The sequence below is a fragment of the Pseudochaenichthys georgianus genome, chromosome 15 (genome assembly GCF_902827115.2).
Source record: "Pseudochaenichthys georgianus chromosome 15, fPseGeo1.2, whole genome shotgun sequence".
In the NCBI taxonomy this organism is placed as follows: domain Eukaryota; kingdom Metazoa; phylum Chordata; class Actinopteri; order Perciformes; family Channichthyidae; genus Pseudochaenichthys; species Pseudochaenichthys georgianus.
In genome coordinates, this window is record NC_047517.1 from 14,705,563 (window position 1) to 14,725,315 (window position 19,753).

General features: G+C 39.7%; 1 protein-coding gene across 1 annotated transcript; it reads right to left on the reverse strand.

The window, feature by feature from the left end:
- Positions 1–67: 67 nt before the first annotated feature.
- On the reverse strand, positions 68–18,232 carry herc4 (HECT and RLD domain containing E3 ubiquitin protein ligase 4). Its single transcript, XM_034101142.1, has 24 exons — positions 18,064–18,232; positions 16,904–17,174; positions 16,654–16,813; positions 15,914–15,990; positions 15,594–15,815; positions 15,415–15,506; positions 13,010–13,140; positions 12,688–12,842; positions 12,375–12,451; positions 11,627–11,742; positions 11,402–11,461; positions 11,022–11,133; positions 10,225–10,414; positions 9,965–10,137; positions 8,211–8,330; positions 8,012–8,110; positions 7,765–7,932; positions 7,522–7,665; positions 4,413–4,579; positions 4,193–4,259; positions 3,321–3,403; positions 2,503–2,686; positions 1,859–1,961; positions 68–927 (listed from the first exon to the last, which is right to left on the reverse strand). Exons 2-24 carry the CDS (start codon positions 17,127–17,129, stop codon positions 719–721), a joined length of 3,135 nt encoding a protein of 1,044 aa, XP_033957033.1. The 5' UTR covers positions 17,130–17,174; positions 18,064–18,232; the 3' UTR covers positions 68–718.
- Positions 18,233–19,753: the final 1,521 nt, after the last annotated feature.

The following is a 19,753-nucleotide window of genomic DNA, read 5'->3' on the forward strand; positions in this document are numbered from 1 at the left end:
AAAAGGCCAAAAATAAGTTGAAATTATTAAATGATCCAGATGATTAAAAAAGCCTTGAACAACAGGACAGCATTTTATCCCCAAAGTAACTCACATTTATTTCAGTGGCTGTGTGTGGATTGTTTAAGGCTGACATCAAATCCACTCAGGATTTAAAGCAAAAGCCTCGCACTCTCAAACAATTGTCACATTAGAACTTAAGTCAAACATAAAGAGTTAGTGTACATTGTCCTACTGCACAGGGGGTGTACACAACATCAGCGTCTCTTGTAAAATACTATATGAATCACTGCAGTAGTCATGCAGCAACTACTACCACAGTGGAGCTTAAAATGTTACTTTCTTTTGCGACTACTGCATTTTATTATATTTTACAGGTTTTTTTGTTGCTGTATGCATTCCCTGTAGTCCATACCAGTAGTTTGCTTCATCCCACTTGCCATATCCAAACATGAATGAAATTTATATCTACAAGATCAATATAAAATGTGAATCGACTTGTAATAAGAGCATAAAATACTGTAATGCAATGAGAAAAAGATAGCTGGAGAACCAAAGTCAAGATTACCTGTGATAGTCTAGACATCCAACTCTTAATTACTCCTATTGCCATGTGGCCTCCTCCTCTTTCCACCCAGTGTTCAATTTCTTGCGAAACAAAACATTTGGGAATGTGGTTGCAGTCTGGACATGGAGTTCGAGGCATTTCTGTGTGCCATCAGGCGAGATTAAAGCCTTGATTGTGATCTATAGCCTGGAGAAGTTTATCACGGAGGTTTTCCAGACTCCTGTACTTGGGTAGGTCCAGCAGGTTGAAGCAGGTGTGTGCCACAGGTAGGTACTGCTCTCCTCCACCTGTGGGCTGGATCACCAGCTTCAGACTCTTCATGCCCAGAATGGGTATGCGGTCACTTCCTGTGAGGAACACTGTTGGGGAAATAAATAGATAAATATTTAATTGAAATCTGTCCAGGGACTACAGATGAAAAATAGCCTCTTGGCTAACTGGCACATTTACCGGAATGTAAATTAATGTGCACTGTCCCTGTTAAAATAAAAATAAACGTGTCCAGCTAAACACAAAACACATGAGCCAAATCTGCGGCTCTTCTGATATAATGGCGCTTTTCCACTGTAGGACCTAGCACGGCATGGTATGGTTAGGCCTTGGTAGGCCAGGCTCACTTCATGCTGCGTTTCCATTACAGTTTAGGAACTGGGGTAGTAAGTATAGTAACGCAGTGTAGGCGGGGCGATCGGCTGTTCGGCGGGCGGAGCGACGCTGCATAAAACTGCATCTTCAATGCGAACCACAACCAAAACCTCAGCCGTTAGCCGTTAGCACTCAGAGCTCACAGCTCCTTATATCTGTTCAGAAACTAGACAAAAGTTAAACGAGTACAAACCACAGACTGTCTGTGTCATGGCGAATACAGTCGCTGGTTTATTTATGTCTGTAGGCCGTTGTTGTGAGTGTGGACGGAGCATATACAACGTTAGCTTAGCCTGATCGATCAGATCTCCATTCAGAAAACACGCATTTTAAAAAGGTTTTTCGCCTGCCGTCTTGTCTGCAGACCGGTATCAGTATGTTGTTATTTCAGGAAATCATTTTGAGACGTGTATTACAATTAAATTGCGGTAAAATATGTGCATTTTCGATTCCCTCTTACCATTCAGCAGTCGAGAGTGTTTACGTCACTAGTTTAGCATATTCAGCCCGGTTGTTGGCCCGGTAAGAACCTCGATTTTGGAGGGCCAGAAAAAAGGTGAAAAAGTAGCCCTGAGCCGGAACTACCCCGCTTAAACCGTGCTACGCGCTGCAGTGGAAAAGCGCCATTAGGTAGGTATCACTTACAAAGGAACTGCTTTTTCTTCTCTATAGGTAGACTGTGGAACACCTCCCAGAAGAGCCTGATGGTGGGGTGGTCCGCCCAGTACTCCCCTTTGTACTCAGTACTCTGAAAGGGGAAAACATAAGTTATTGGTAATATTTCAAATGGAATACTCATTATCAGTTTAGTTTGCATGTAACACCATTTTTAAGTTTAAGGTTATCAAACATTTTGGGGAAATAACTTTCCAACAGGTAAGAGGAAACATTTAATTGTGTTATAGAAACTTAATTTGTTCTTAAATGTTGGTGTCATACAAAACCCATTAATATGCCCTCTTTTACAAGGGTAGTTTGGAATCCCTGAGGCAAGAGAAAAACAAAAAAAATAAAACTGGATCCAATTCCTAAGTCTGATTTTTATTTTTCAGGTCAGTTTACATTTGTTTCAGTTATGTATTAAGAGAATGAAGATTTATTTAAAATAGTCAAATCTATTTCAGGAGAAAAAAGTTAAATCTAGAGACCTGTGTTTTAGTCCCCCACAGAAGAGAAAGCAATTTAGATCAGACTTAGAATTGTGTTTTTCTCTCTTGCCCCTCTGAAGTTTCACAAGTCCAAAAATAAAGAACTGAAATATTTTCATTGATAATTATATAAAAAAAGACCTTTTCGAGCTCCGTCCAGTCATAGTTGGTGTTCCCAATCACCATGGCTTGCAGTTCATTCGGCTGGAACAGCTCGAGAACTTTTCCACCGCACACCTTGTGGAAGCCCGCGTGGAAGCACTCAAACAGCGGGGCCACTGATGTGTTGAACACATAGTCTACGTACGCATTGACAAAGTCCTGCCTAGAGGAAGAAGAAAGGGATTTTTAAAAGTGAAATGCAATAGTTAAACATCAATATGAGCAGATTCTTTTTTACAATTAAAATGATTAAGCTGATTCCACAAAGATAACACATAAGGAGATTTACAAAACACATGGTATAATCGTTGTTTACTGCATCACCTACATATGGGGTGTTTCTCAATCGCGAGTAAAGCTGCTGCAGAGCCACTATTTCAAGCATACTACGTCATCGAGTGCCGCCGAAGTACTGTTCCAATGTCCAGCATACTTGGAATTCTACCGATCCCGTCGTACTTCGTTTGGAGACATTTCGAGGCTGCACATGTGTAGACTCTGCGGTCTTAAAATCCCCACAATGCTTTGCGCACGGACCAATTTCCCCAAATCTGTGGCGGAAAATGTAAGGCGGGGCCTCTCATATGACGCACACCTGCACACTTGCTCACCTGTTCCACTCTTTGTTTTCCGAAATGCCAGGAAGTATTCTTGCCTCGCTTCTGAAGCAAGACGCTCGGAAGACATGTGCTACCAAGCAAGTGTACTCGAGATTGAGAAACACCCATGGTGTATGACGTATGACCTGTGAGTGGTATTGTTCCTGTCATCTAAATGTTACCGGGTCAACAATTTACCTGTTTGATTTATTGACATTGATGTCTTCGCCATTGGGTATTAATTCCAGGACCTCTGTAGCACCATAGTTCTCCTCTGTGATCTGTAAAAACAAGGTAATGTGTTTAGAGTTTGCCAGAGGTGGGAAGTAATGGAGTACAAATACTTTGTTACTGTACTTAAGTAAATTTTTCTGGTACCAGTACTTTACTCCACTACTTGTTGTTTATGTTTTTATGTCTTCTTGTGGAACCTACTGCTGCAGGTCTCCCTTGAAAAAGAGATCATTGATCTCAATGGGATTTACCTGGATAAATAAAGGTTTTGAATTGAATTGACTTATTTCTCTGACGACTTTTTTATTTTTACTAATTCTTACATTTTCCAAACAGGCTCGTTATTTTAGTTTTAATCTGCATTTTGTGGCATGATCATTATTATTTAGAGTCATTGCGTGCCTTTGATTTGAACACGATCCGTGTATCCATCATTTCCTGGTCCTCTCTAAAGAAGAGGGACCAATGAAAACTTTAATCTTTTTTTTTATTCAGCTTCGAAACATTCATTAGCTAACAATGACATTATTGTTCTATTAATATAAAGGGAGGTCAGTTAATCTTTAAAACAGCTGGTAGTTATGGGTACTTTTTACTCAAGTACATTTCGAAAGCCCATACTTCTTTACTTTTACTTGAGTAAAGAAGTTTAGTCAGTACTTCTACTTTTACCAGAGTATTTTTTAAACACGAGTATCTGTACTTCTACTTGAGTAAAGGATGTGTGTACTTTTGCCATCTCTGGAGTTTGCTGATATGGTATAGACCAACCATTTATTTTAAACTTCATCCACCAAAGAGAGTATTTTTTTCTTTTCTTTTTAAGTACACCTTACTGTAAAGTTCAAGCAGAAAGTGTCCTCAAGGTCGTCTTCTGTGTAGTCCAGTAAGTGCTGCAGACTCCTAGATAAAGAGACAGAAATGTTATACATTATTTTCTTCATTGGACATTTGGTGAGTCTTTTAATTAACACACTCTGTGGTAATTAATTGCAGCATCTAAAACGCAGTTAGGAAAATACCATGGCACACTGACATTCATAAACATGATCTGACCTTCCCACATCTGACATGAGCTCCTTCAGATCCTCCAGTGTTGGCTTCTTCTTCAGGAGCTTCTTGTAAAGGGCCACGGGGAAGTTGAGCTCCACTATAGTGAGGTTGTAGATGGCCAGACCACAGACGATCCCGATGAGGTTGAACAGGTCGATGTCCTCAAAGGTCTGCAAATGACGGTCAAAGGGTTAGTTAGAGCGCAGAGTCAAGGTGTTTACATTCATCTAAATATAGGCAAACAAAAAGGGAAATTGAGGAATGTATGCTGTGTGTGGTAATCATCATGTTGTATTGACCTCAATTATTTTAACTTGGCTTTCTTTTTTTCACTTTTTTAATTACGGTTTATTTTCTTCCTTCATTTCAGGGGAGGTTCTTATTTTTGGGAGATTTTTTGGATTGTATGCAGTCTTGTGAGTGTGCAAATATAATAAAAATACTGGGTAGCTCCAATTATTTAAATAATCAATCCTCCTACAAATTCAGATTATACAGTATTTAAGAAAACTAAAATACTGTAAAAAATGCAAACATGATCTGTCATTACCTATTACCATTACTTATACATTCATAATACGGCTACTTCAGAGTCCCCCTTTGCTGAGGGATGTTTAAGAGTCCACTTAACTACAGCCAGAGATATTATAGCTGCATGAGCATGCTAAAGGTGAACTAGAAAATGCATTTCCTGCTGAAAATGCGTGAGAATGCTGTAAACTGTGTACATTTGTTGCTAAATTTAGCTGAAAAAGCTGAATATGTTATTAGTTGAATTGTCTCTGTAGCTGCTTTTAGCTACAAAAACCAAGTAAGTGTGTTCCTGAACTTAGCGGAGATATGCAGAAAAGTGAAATGATTTGAATCAAATTGTTACAGCTCAAAAGCATTGCAATGACTTTGTTGAAAACTTGAAAGTGAAATGTTAAACTGGAAGAGCAGGAAAAACAGTGAAGAAGCTTGTGAGGCTGACAATTGAGCGGCCCGACCAAGCAAGAGCAGAGGCAGAACGTCCAAAATACAACCCGGTGTGGGCATTTATTACAGCATGAACACAATGACACACACAGCCTTAATCCTGCTGTTGTTTCCTTGAGCACAGCACAGCCTGCAGCCACAAGGATCTCACACACACTACCTGCCTCTCTAACAGCAAAACCCCAGAGCCTAAATGCCCAACCCAATCCACCCAACAGGACACAGGTGAGGGGGGAGGAGACAACACAGGGCACCAGGTGCACACAATCAACGACAGACATGGGGAAAGAGAACACTTTTCAACAACAAAAATCTAAACAACCCGTAACGGAGGCCGAGATCTATGAGCCCAGAGATCACCTCCGTGACAAAGCTTAATATTTAAAAGAAAAGATTTAAAAAAGGTATAAACAACAACATGTATAGCCTCAATGTCCTGAAATAGCTGAATAAGTTAATAGTTGAATGGTTTCTGTAGCTGAAAGTAGGTTGAAGGAGTTAGATATTAAATGTAAGTAGTAGTGAATGAATGTGTATTAAGAAGAGAAAAGAAAGTAAAAACGCTTTGAGAAGCATCAGAATATTTTAACTGCAAACTTTTGAACTAAAAGCACACGTCACCAATAATGTATAAAATATGCGGAACGTCTGAAGTCAGTATGAAGTCTCCATCAGACAGAAAATAATAGGCTGAGACAGTCTGTTAAGCTTCGGCCACACGAGGACGAAAACGGTCGTTTGCGTTACTGTTTAGTGTCATATAGACCGTTCGGCCACACGAGGACGACCGAATACGGCACTAAACGACTGAGGAAACGATAACGGGTCCCAAGGTGGATAGAACGGCATACGCAACTCTCTGGGGGGTCAAACGGCTCCGTGTGTACGCCCTATCCGAACATCTTCAGATCACTGATAGTGATTGCGCAATAGCCCCGCCTCTCCCCACCTCTTCTGCTCACCTCCGCTTACCCCGCGCCATTGCTGAAGTGTTTCGCCACCAACAACAACATCAATGGCGGATCGCAGAGTTGCTATCGTGCTCCGGACGCTATTGACCATGCTACAGTTGTTTGTGCAACATCTACAGCAATAATGATGAGGCAATAGCCCCGCCTCTCCCCACCTCTGCTGCTCACCCCCGCGTCAAAGTAAACTGCACCCTGAATTCAGATTATTTATCTTTCTCTCGATATGGATCTAAACGCGAGTGAAGTCTAATCTGACAGGACGGAGACACGCAGCTCTGCTCACCTGCAGCTCCTCCCGCTGCAGCAAAACACACACTTCAAGTCAGATCATCACCCTTAGCTATTTTAATTACCTCTCAAACTCCCTAAACTAGTTATAAATATGTTTATTTTTACAGTCGGCCGGGTCACTGATTACTGGATCAGCTGCTGCATGAGACATACACTGGCGCTGTCTGAAGAGAGGGAGGAAAAAGAGAGGCTCCGTGTATTTTATCATTATATTATATAGAGTCGTTATTCATTTGTTTTAAAGCTCAATAAATAACAAAGAAGACCTTTGACCGGCACTTTTATAATTTTGTCCGGAAGATTTAAACTTTAATACACGTTGACTGGCGAAAAACTCTGCCCGGTTCCCTCGGCCCCCACCGCGGAGAATAAACAGAAGGGCAACCATGACAACCATGCTTCTTCGCTGCTTTTGTGGAGGAAGTTACAGCGCCACGTAGAGGCTCCTGCATATGTACTGCAGCTTCTCCAGCGGTTGGAGCTAAACGGAGCGGTCTCGTGTGGACAGACACTATCCGGATAACTATTGCGTGTGGACGGAAGCTTTTTTGCGATTGCATTTGCGTTAATCCTATGCGTTTTGCCGTTTTCGTCCTCGTGTGGCCGGGGCCTTAAACTCCAGTCTGTGTGTTTGTGTTTGAGGTGATGACGTTATCAAACAGCTGAGTGTGAGCCCAGAGATCAAAGGTTACCATGGTGATGTGCAGTGAAAGGAGAGCCTTTCCATTGTTCTGAATGAGAAATAAACCTCTTACATTTCTAAGTATAGTTTAAAAACGGTGGCTGCTATCAGTAAAATGTCAAGAACAACAAGAACAACAACAATAGTGGAATGCTGTAAACAGCATTCGCCCTAATTACACAGTAATTACCTTGTTTGAAAACCAGATGAGCCTGGACTCCTCATGGTAACGAAACATCCCATATTTTGGATCCAGCAGCTCTTTCATGATCAGGAGGAAGAACTCCTTTCTGACGCCTCCAGCATCGACGGCCTCTTCTCCCACGAAGATCACCTGCCGTGAACATCGCATACATTAGAGCATTGGCAGCACATTTGATGTTTCAATTGAAATGGCGACAACATTTGTAATATCAATTATAACAGCTTTGACCTTGAGGGGTCTCTTGTAGTCGACATTCTTGGACTTCCTGAGGACCTCCATGGTGTCTCCAACAATATTCTCCCTCCGAACGATGAGGATGAGGCACGGGTTGACTGATTCCACCGCTGGCATGAACATGGAGCTGAAGTTTTGCATCTGTGCCTGGTCTACTGCCATCTATAAAGAAAGAAAGGGGGATGATGAATGACTGACACATTAATATGTTTCAACCACTCAGATACAGGCTCCTTATCACCTGCATCTGTATGACAGCGTCAGTCTGGAGCAGCGTGGTCTTTGCTTGGGCATCAAACACGAATGGATACCTGCACAGAGTCACCACGCCATCTTGACCCTGAGGATACAGAGGCATAAATCAATGTTTCAAACTGGGGAATTAACCTAGACAAATGTAATTAAGTGAATTGTGGATCTGACATCAACAGTGGACTCACCAGTGGGTACATCTGCCTCTGAATCCATGTGACGTAGTCATTTCTGATGTCTATCAGGTCATCCAACTCATGGATGTAGAACTTATCGTACTCAATGATGTGTCCTGCTCTCTCGCTCACCTGAAACAACAGAAGAACTAGAAGTTATCGACACTCTATTTTTTGGACCTTAGGTCAGTTTTTTTACACACAGAAAGTAGAAATTAGAATCTGCAGACTTATTCAATAATAATGTTCAAAAAGCTCTTTATTTTTCTCATACTGCCTGGGTTATGCAGCACCTATTTTCACCCTCTGTCTGAAACCAGAGCCCAGTCTGCTCTGATTGGTTAGCTGGCCGGCTCTGTTGTGACCACTTAGAGATGTCCCGCCCCTTAGCCTATCATGTATGATTGCGCTAGCCCAGGGGTTCCCAAACTTTTCAGCCCGCGACCCCCAAAATAACGACCCCCTGTCAATGGAGTTTTCCGCACTCTCACGGGAATATCTCCGCAATGGAGCGAGCTTAAGTTTCACTTTCGATGGCCTGATATAGCCCAGCGCAACACCTTCGTCACACATGTTGCCACTTGTTTGTACCATTAACAGGCGATTTGTAATTTGTTCTAGAAAAACGATGTGTTTTTTAGGATTTCAAGAAGCGTATAAAACAAACAATGGATGTGTTTTATGAACATTTATCCATGCTGAAAGTAGATTTAGATATTAGGAGTGAGATAGATTATTATCTAATATATGCATCCGATGAAGCATTGTATGAAGTCTGTTGATGATCAGTGGCTGTTGTTGGGGATGTATAAACGTTTTTTTATTTGTGTTTTGTAGGCAGACCATGCAGGCCTCAGAGTTAAACTTGGGCCTGTGACCATAGTTTTACTTTATTTTATTTTGAAAATCCACAGTGGAGGTTTGTGTCGTACTATGCGGTGTATTTTGCATATCTCTCAGTAGCCAACGATCTGTAAGTCTGTTGGCTCGGACATAAACTCCGTAATAAATGTAGTGTACATTTCATAAGAGGTGTAAAACCTGAGCATTTTAAATCGCATTTTAACTAAATGCTTATATAATCTGTAGTTGTATTTGTATTGTTGATTTAATGTGTGAACGAGGCGATATAGAGAAGGTTAAGCTGTAATTATTACGCTGTTATATACTGTTGGAGTGGGAAGCAGGCCTATTGTTTTTGGATATTTGTGGAGTTAGGTGGTCCGTGAGTGTTTTTTTATTGGTTAAGTGGTCCTTGGTATGAAAAAGTTTGAGAAACACTGTGCTAGTGGATTGTCAAAGGGGGAGCCTCGTTGCGGGGAAATTATACACATGGCTAGTCCGCTCCTGAAAAATGTCTATGCACACATTATTAATAATAAAAACATAAATTGATAAAAAAATCAAATAAATATTTTTTAATTTTCAATTTTAATTTTGTAATCATCTCGCGACCCCCACTTTGGGTACCCCTGCGCTAGTCAATGGAAGTGGGGGTGTTACATAGTGATGTCATTATGTTGAAGATGTAGACAAAGGAGTCCAATGGGGGCGTGTCAGTTCAGGGAGGGAGTGTGTGGGAGAGAAACTCCCTCTGGAGGGAACTTGGGGATTTTAGCCTTTGCAGAACATTTACATGCACAAAAACATATACAGTATAAACACACTACAGGAAAGGGAAAACCCACAAAAGCATGATAGGGCCTCTTTAACATTGTACTGTCTGCAGAACACATGCTTGGATTAGTTTTTTTTTTATTGCTCACCGTGTGCAGGATCTCCAGGAGCCGGAGGGACGTGTCCAGGAAACAGGTGAAGATTCTCTGCTCCACCGAGGGAATGCCCATCTTGTGCATCTGGAGCAGATAAACCACCACCCCCTTGTACAACTCAACCATCCGCTGGAAGACCGGGGGCTCGAAAGTAGACCACCAGTTTCCTGAAGCAAATACAAGACCAAACAGAGAGTGAAAAAGCAGAAAGCGGCAGAGAAATGGTTGCACCGTGTAAACAATCCTCATCCTACCTAGCACCTTCAGCGGAGTCTCTTTCAGACTGAGGAGGGATTTGGCAAATGGAATAGCGATGGTCACGTAATTGTTTCTGTCGCTGAAGAGAGGACATTCAGGGAGAGTGAGGTAGAGTCTCAGGGCTTCAATGTCTGGAGGAGAGTTGCTTAGTCTGGGAATTAGGTTCTTCTCCAGACTGGCAGCAATCTGAGGGGGCAGAGGAAAAGATAAAGGTGTGTTATTATTGATTTCATAATTAGTAATACATGTTTCTCTTGTGTTTGCTTGATAAACACTGTGTTGGTGGGGCAAAGTGCAATAATTACATACTCAGGCGGAGTTAAGAAAATAATAACCATGGGCCCCCCCAACAAGGGAGGTGCCCAAAAAAAGCCTTGGTATAAAAGTTAATTAAAGGCACAATAATCTATGTTGTGTATTAGGTGTATCACAATATAACAGTATTGATGATAACTGTGATATTTAAACGAAAAAATGAAATAAATATACCATGTTAATTATACACATAAGATAACTTTATGTACATGTATAAGAAGGGGAAATGGACCTACTGATGCTACTTATGTACAGGGCCTGACAGTTACACTCTATCCTCATCTCAACTAAATCCAACTATTTCCAGGCACAAAATAAAAATGATGAGAATTTTAAAGTCGTGACAATCCCAGTTCAACAAATCTGAGAAATATTGTTACTGTCTTATATAAACGTACATGGACAATTATTATGTAATTATTGCAATAAACTAGTGCATAAGGTGCCCCAACTACAGGATTTGTTTGTGATCACTGACCTGCTGAGCGATCTCATGGTGATCTTGTTGGACCACTCTGTGCAACAGGAGGCGAGCCATGCTCAGATCCACCCCCGAACATTTACTGCTGGTGCTGTAGTGATCTGGATTACTGTGGGAAAGAAACAGTCAGTTAATATGAAACTGACTCAATCAAAAAAGTAAAATGACCACTAATTAAAAAGGAAATGTAAATCTGACATGAATATGACCTTGAATAAAAACCACGAAGAGGGTCGAGATAAACAATCCATACAGCATAATCTCTGTAGTATGTCTAACACTTTCAGTTAACCACCGGTAATCGTCAATTAAGACATACTGTATATCAGACATTGAATTAAAAAGATAATAACTGTAGATGAGAATGGTTCTGTCACCTCGTTGAGAGAAATGATCCGTTGAGGCAGCTTGCTGAGGAGAACACGAGTTCAATCTCACTGAAGGAATCACGAAAGGCAAGTTATTAGTGTTAGCACACCTTTTAATGAGAAGATCTCCACAAGGTACTGAATCATTAAAAAGTGTCCAACTGTAAATGTCCACAATGAACTAAAAGTAACAATAACATGTTAGACAAGGTTTGAGGGAGGAGAGGACTTTACTTGGAGATTTCTATTGGGAGTCGTCCTGGGGAGTAGTTGCACCACTTGTGTATGATCTCCTGATTCAAGGTGCAGATCCTCCTGTGGGGGTCTGGTATCCTCACATCGTCTTTGTCCTGGAGTTTCAACAACATTAAGTCTAAGGAAATTAAATTAACTTGCAAAAGAGATTTTAATCAAATCAGAAATGATGTGCAATCATTTTTTTTCTTTTTCGTTTTATGTTTATTTTCATGGCTCTGTTGTTTAAGTTATATTGATAAGCATTTTTTGTTTTGGTTTCGCCCGTGTGGGCATGTGCGGGGGGAGGGAGGGAGGGTTGAGTGTAGTGAGTGTACTGTGATATTACAATATAAATGAAATGGCATCGATTACTGTACTATGATGAAATAAAGACTTGTAAAAAAAAAAAGAAATCATGTGCAAAATCGAAAAGGTTTTCCATAAAAATTTCGACTGTTTAAAAACAATATAGAAGACGCTCTACTTGAACCCATCAACAAATAAGCTCATGCTCCTCTATAGGTCTTTATAAACATGGCTAAATTATTAAAAACAAACATGTAATGCAATGTCAAAATAATTATTTTGACATTACATTTTTTCATTATTTAAATAGTCCCATGCACCCTTTTTTCACCAAATCACAGGCTGCAAATTAATTTGATTGCATGTTAAAAGTAATGCAAATCTTGCAATTCTTTGGTGTGTAAGCAGATCTTAGAATCCTCAACTAAATAACACTTACACTGGCCGTGCAATAGTGAGCAAAGCTCTGGTCTCCTCCTGCATAAATCCTCTTGACACAGTAGCCCGACTCCGAGTCTGCAATGTTATGTAATGACAGCAAGAATAAACGTGTGCATAGATGAGGAGGTAGGGATGGATCTACACAGTACAAGTACAACGTGGCATCTTAGAGATCCACCAAATATTTATAATAACATTACATCAAATGTTTCCTTACATTTAAGATTTGTGATCTGCAAGTTTTTTTTTTTAAATACTGCTGTTTTACTTTTTAGAAAATACTCCATGCAGCTTTATTTAAAGTGTCTCACCTGTATCCATTGAAGAATTGGAGGCTCCCCAGGGGCCTTTGACAGGGGCTGGGTTTTTTCTGTTGCAAGTGGAGCGGGTACCAAGCTGCCCGTTACCAGCAAGCCCGAAAGCATCCATCTTTCCACAGGAGGGCGTGAAGGCCATCGTGTGCTGCCTAATAATTGTACAATTGTTTTAAAAATGGTAAAGAAGTCCATTATAGCCATCTACCTTTCACGCTGACTTTTTATATTACATTATGCGCATTGACATTAATACACAAATGTAGTAAGTACTCCATATTTGGAATAAAATGTGTTAAAAAATACACAGTCGATTTACCTTCCACATGAAATCTGCGTGACTACGTTTCCCATGAGCTCAAACACTTTCCTCGGGTTGATTTCATGGTTTGTAGAGTTGTGTCCGAGTTGTCCGTATCCTCCCGCTCCAAATGTAAACACACCTCCTTCCTGTAAAAGCAGAAACACCAGTTTTAACTGTCAGGGCAAAGTGTTTACAAACACCACAGCATTCAGGGCTGGAACTGAGTGAGAAGCAGACAGGATGCAATCATGTTAGTGACTTCATCTGGTTATTCATTAATAGGAAACAGCTAAAGAACGCTACATGGCGTCACAGGATATGTTATAATCTGCAAGTCTTAGATACAGAAATATTCAGCTGGTAAACATAATGGTGGTTAAAGGTCACATGTCATGGCCATTTCCACTGATCATAATTCCATTGTTGAGGTCTACTAGAATAGATTTATACTGTGCAATTTTCCAAACTCACATTGGTTTCGCATACAGCATCTCTGTAAAGTATGTGTATTCACTCTCTCCACTAAACGGCTCGCTGCAGCTCTTGCCCCCCCCCCCCCCCCCTCCCTGTGAGCCCAGTGTGCTCCGATTAGTCGGGACCAGTCGGGACGTTGTGAATCGCGCTAAGCTCCGTGGAGGTGTGATTTCCTTGTTTAGCGATACACAGCGAAACACAGCCAAACTCACCCTGAGCACACACAAAGTCACAGCCGAAGTAAAAACAATAAGTGTGGCTTGATATTGAGTAAGAAAAAGGTTGATAAACGCTGTGAGAATGGGTCTGCAGAGAGAATTTCGCCGCGATCCCAACTGTCTGTTATCAGCCTGCAGCCAGGGAGGAGAGATCAGCAGAGCTGCATGCACTGAGTGTGTGAGGAAGTCCGTGGATTGGTCAATTTGGACCAATCAGCGGGGGCTTAACGTAACGTAACGGCTCCACGGATTGGTCCATTTCGTTCCGGGGACGACATGACATCATGATGTACCCGGAAAAATCAAATGGACAGTGACGTATCTCCAACGAGGCGTTTTGGGGAGTTCTTCTCTGTGTTAGAGTTTTACTCCCTACATGGTGTACTCTGAGGGTTTTGACTCTGCAGACCATTTACATGCATAAAAACCTTCATAACACACAAGGGGACGGGTAATAACCGGAAAAGCATGACATGTCACCTTTAAGCTCTTAATAGCCAAATTCTAGTTATTTTCTTCATTCATATTAATTATGATAGCATTTCTTACCTGTTTTATTGATAGAATACGGGGGGAGACTTTTTTAGCTCCATGTTAAAATGATTGCCCAATTGTAAAGACATCTATTAGGTTTTAAAGAACTACTTCCTCATATTACTGTTTTACAGCTGTTCACTGTTGATGTATACTTATCATAATGCTACATTCCTTGTTTCATTCAGTTTTTTCATTTGCAATTACTTTCTAGTTTATAACAATGTATTTAATAATTTATTTACGGTATATTCTATCATACATTATTTGAACATGCACTGCTTTATTTTTACATTTTGTGTCCACTTGCATAGTGTTCTTTTTATTTTTAATTGATATGAAATTGGCATTGTTGTTATGATTCTGAGACTTTAGATTTCTATTTCCTGCTTCATTTTTGTGCATTTAAGAAAACATATGTTGAACTTTGACCTACTGCACTTAGCCTAATTCAATGTTATAACTAATGAGACATTAGCCCTTACTTACTTGTTTAGGTTAACCTTCATTTCAAAATGAGTGGTTAACAATATGACTACAATTTTAATTGTTTAAAATATGTCAGATTGGCCTTAGCCTATTGTAAAGCTATAGGCTACGCTAAGTGGAGTACCTGTGAACCCATACCTCAGCAATTAAAGGTAGGGTAGGTAATTCACTTCAGAAACACTTTTTGAAATATTCCATGGAATGCTCTTAACATCCCGATAGCAATGAATATATGAAATGCTTTGACAATAAATACATTAAAAAATGTAATCTGTGGAAGCCGTAGCGCTGTAAAAAGCACGACCAATCATTTTAGCCGTCCCGGCTAAAATAACTGGATGGCCTACCTGCCTGTCAGCCTTCCATCTGTGCACACACTTATCTCGTGCCCTCATTGGTCATGTGCGCGTTCGTGTGTTGGAGGAGGGGCTCTGTAAGGAAGTCTGAAGGAAGGGGCAGATTTTTTTTCGGCTGCGTACTTTCAAATTCTAGCGCACTCAAGCTGGTTTCTCCATTCTTACCTACCCCACCTTTAAGCTTTATAAGAAAGATCATCTTTACAATCGGGACTGATGGTTGGAAAAATAATAACACTTTTTTTTAAAGTATATATTAAAAGAATAAGGCAAAGGTTGTGAAAATATGAACTCACTGACACACATAACACTTCAGGTTTATCAAATAATCAAAAACGATATAACTTAACTTGGTCAGTGCTGCGGTGTGATCTTCTCCACAGGAGACATAAATCACTCTCTGCGATCTGAGGGACTTCAACAGGGTTGGGTAAGAGCGATCTGAAAAAGACAATCTGACAATGAGTCTGACTTTATGGCCTAAGTGCTCACAGGTAGAAGTGTTAATTTAGGGGTGTGACCACCCACCGTTGCAGTCATTGAGACCCAGCTGACCGAACTTGTTGCGCCCCCAACCGAACACGGCTCCTGAGAGAGTGAGGGCGAAGCTGTGAGCCCCGCCTGCTGATATCTGAGTAAAAGGAACGCCCTGCAGAGACTGAATGATTTGGGGCGTTGAGATGCTCTGTCCGTTTATGCCTAGCCCAAGTTGTCCATATCGATTGTGGCCCCAGGAGAAGACTTGGCCCCCTATGAGGAGAATTAGACATAAAGTAGAATGTCTTTACATGTGTGAAACATAATAAGCTGAAATAATTGTGCATTATGTTGGTACAAACCATCCTCACCTCTTGAAAGTGCATGGGAGTGCCAATACCCACAGGCTACCTGAGCTATTTGTATATCTGACAAACTCTTGATATTTCTGAAGAAAGAAATAAGCATTGTTTGTTACAAACATTTTGTGATCTCATCATGTGTAGCACAATGGTATTAATAAAGTGAGTTTGATATTTAGATGAACATGTTGATACATTTCGGTAATCACTTTGATCATGACCAAAATCCCTGGATAAGATATATTTTAAAATAGTATAAACTATCTGCCAAAATGTGTCATTGAGTATTTTACACTGGGATTATAATTCATTTGTTATTCTAAATACATTTGCACAAGGTTGTACTTTAAATGTCCTTTTTTGAATGGTGCTGACCAATGAAAATTGCTTGTCAAAAAGGGAAAACGCCTAAATAAAAAGGAGACTTATAGCATTACCAAGTCATGTTGTGGATTTGTATTTTCTTTAGAGTAGAATAATTATTTGACGGTTTTCTTTAGCAAAGTGCCTCCATACAGATATATCATTAGAATATTCCTCGTAAGTGTAAACCTACCTGGTAATAAACCTGTTTCTGATTCTGATATTATGTAAGGGGAAAAGATTTAATCAACTAGTATTGATGTGGTCAGATAATAAAAGTTGGGGTATCAGTATCGGACATGAAAAAATGCTATGTAGCCATCACTAGTTTTAATTAAGTCTTAACACAAAACAATCAAATCAGTAAATCTTAAAAATGAGCCCACCTAGGCACACGGACACATTCTTCAAAGTTATTTAGGCCCAGCTGCCCATCTGAGCCCTGGCCCCAAGAGAACACCTGCCCTTTGTCATTCAAGGCGAGTGTATGGGACTCTCCACAGGACACCGCCAGTATGATCTGTGCATCCAGGGCCACTACCTGTTCTAATAGGACACAAAGAGAAATTAGATGAATTATTTCTCCAAGTGGTATCATACAAAAATACAAATAATGATAAGATGTACATCACCAACCTGGTTTCTTCCTGCACTTCTCATGGCCCAGCTGCCCCAGGTCATTGCAGCCACAGGTGTACACTGTCCCATCCTCCAGCAGGAAGGCTGTGTGTCTGAGGCCACACCCCACATCGCACACTTTCTTCCCGTGGAAGAATTCACATTTTCGTGGCTCAACCACAATCTCTTCATCAATTCCACCCAAGCCTAGCTGTCCGTAGGAAGCATTTCCCCAGCACAGCATTGTAGTTTCCCCCTTTGGCTATGCAGGCCTGCAGGATCCCCGTCTCTGTGAAAACGAGAGACACCTCGGCTAATATAACGTTACAGAGCACATTCAGACACTTCAGGGTGCAGGGTACAAGGTAGCCACTTAACGTTATGGCTATTAACATTATTGTACGCGTACTTGTTAATAGCTTATTTGATACCTTCAGGATGTAATAATATAAATATTACAAATATAATGAACCCAGAGCAGGTAAATCATATGTAAACAGATTAGCCAAGTAAGCTACAGTTAAATTAATGGTTACATTAGTTAAGCTTAAATATACCGAACCACACGACTTCCGTCTGGGGCGTCTGGATTTCAAAATTAAAGCAAACGGCTAAACATGTCTTGAACATGTACTGCTAAAATGTTGTACTTAGACAGATTAACAATAGATACAAAAGAGTTCATATTTATGACGGCTATCATAAAAAACAGTAACTGCCATGTTTCTTCTGAGAAATGTTTTTAATATTCTAACCGGAAGTAGTATTCTTGTTCTGACAGGCGCACCGCGGAGACAGACAGCTAGCATGCCTCTTGACGTTGGTTTACCCTGATGATCAGTCATAATGACCGAGGAAACTTGACTTACTATAATTAGCTTTAGTTAACAGAATAGTTTAACAGTTAGGAATGGCAGTTAAAAATAATTTCAATAAAAGCGTATAACACGTGGTTAGATTGATAGAATAGCTTTACTCTAACAGTGTTGTAATGTTAGCAAGCTACCGACAGTCACATCCCATCTAAATTAGCCTTATTAAGGTGGTTGCACAGCTATGTAAAATAACTTAAATATATGTTATTAATGTACGTCTTGTGAAGCAGTAACGTTGATCAAGTACATGGTGGTCCTTACATTCAGTTTACTATGACATTAAAGGAAAATAGTAAATCTTACCAAACCCTCCAGATTTGACAATGTTATTGTCTTCCAGGGTTTGCTCACTAGTTGGTCCGACTTTTAAAAACGCACATACTTTGAGTAATTAATATTAAAAGCCAACGGCTAGCTTGTTGTAAGAAAATCCTCCCCAATCCCTCCACTCCGGTGGCTGTCAACAACTACTGTACAGGACTGGTGAAGAAAGCTGTCAAGTTAGCTACACTAAGACTTTGAATATCCGGTTTTTACCTTAGAAACAAAACTCCCATTGTAGTAGCGTAGCGGTGAGGCGTACAGGACCGTGAAACGAATATGTTTTCCAGTTTCACTAGCTACTGAGAGTACTCTCTTGATAATATTAACCCTTTTTAAATAATAGTTTAGTTTAAGAATAAGTGTGTTGACTTTTACTTTGAAAGTGCAGAAATGTAACCGGAGATGCTCCTGCTTTCCCACACACTTGCATCCACAATGTTCTAGATGGGCACGCGCGCATGCGCCCCTCTGCAGCTGTGTGTCCACACACTTTAGTTTAAGCACACAAAATAGACATACACGCATATAAACTGCAAAATAACTTACTAATTTGTATTGTTTGAGTAAAAATAATGCTAAAGGTAACATAACAATATTTTTCAAATATAAAAAGGTACAATGGAGTAGTGAAGTTAAACATCTACACTGTAAACACAATAGTTCTAGTGTTTAAACTGTACTATAATATACATGTTTGTCTAACAATGTTTGTTGACCTTTTGCAATTTTCTACTGAATGGATTCATCTGCTGAATCTAATTTGCTTTTCAAAGACACGATTCAATCTTAAAAATGTCCAATAAGAATAAGGTAATTGAAACATGTGTCTCTCTCTAGTGGACGTTTAAAAAAGATCACTCATATAATATATCCCTAACCCTGTATGTTTTTATGAAAAAGGGAGGTCATGTGTTCATTCAATACTAGCTGCTAGTAACCTGCTAGTAACCCAAAGAATATCAAAAGACCAAGTGTTTGATTTGACCATAGCACAACACTAAAATCATATTTGCTTCTAACTGGGGAGATTGGAACTATCTGTTATTGTAGTAATTAACAATTAATAAATACAATATTAAGTATAATATAAGTAAGCATCAAATACTTTCTTTAATAAAGGTACCTGAATCACTGAAATATTGCGCGAGTATCCTCTATAGATTTGGGATTGTTAGACTGATGTATTTACATGTTAAGATATATATATATATATATTTGGATCAGGTCCATGGTGGAGCTTAATTGAAAGATCTCATACTGTTTGACACTTTATACCAACGTATTGTATTTTATATTTTCAATTGAACTTAAAGTAACTAGAACAGTAGGATAAATGCATTGTCAAAAGTAAAAACTACAATGTTCTATCTTAAATTTTGAGTAAATGTATAAAGTGAAATTAAATATAGGCCACTCAAAACATTACAAGTACTTTAAAACTGTCACATGACTAAATTGCTTTACTACACTTACAATTAAAATGAAGGTTGACTATTTTTGGTTAAACAGTGTTTTACAGAACATCTTATTATCTCATATTATTTAAAATGCCAATAACGGTCTATAGTACACTCATATTTATTCTGATGATAGTGTCTGAATTATAATGTATATTTTTATACTTGATCCATAGTGTATTTTCTAAAAAATGTTCTATACTGCTGTTAAT

Coding starts and splice junctions, on each gene's coding strand:
- herc4 (XM_034101142.1), bottom strand. CDS start 17,129: ATGCTGTGCTGGGGAAATGCTTCCTACGGACAGCTAGGCTTGGGTGGA. Junction 13,141..15,414: donor ACACCGCAGCACTGACCAAG/TTAAGTTATATC, acceptor CTGCTTTTACAG/GAAGGAGGTGTGTTTACATT. Junction 928..1,858: donor GAAGAAAAAGCAGTTCCTTT/GTAAGTGATACC, acceptor TTTCCCCAACAG/TGTTCCTCACAGGAAGTGAC.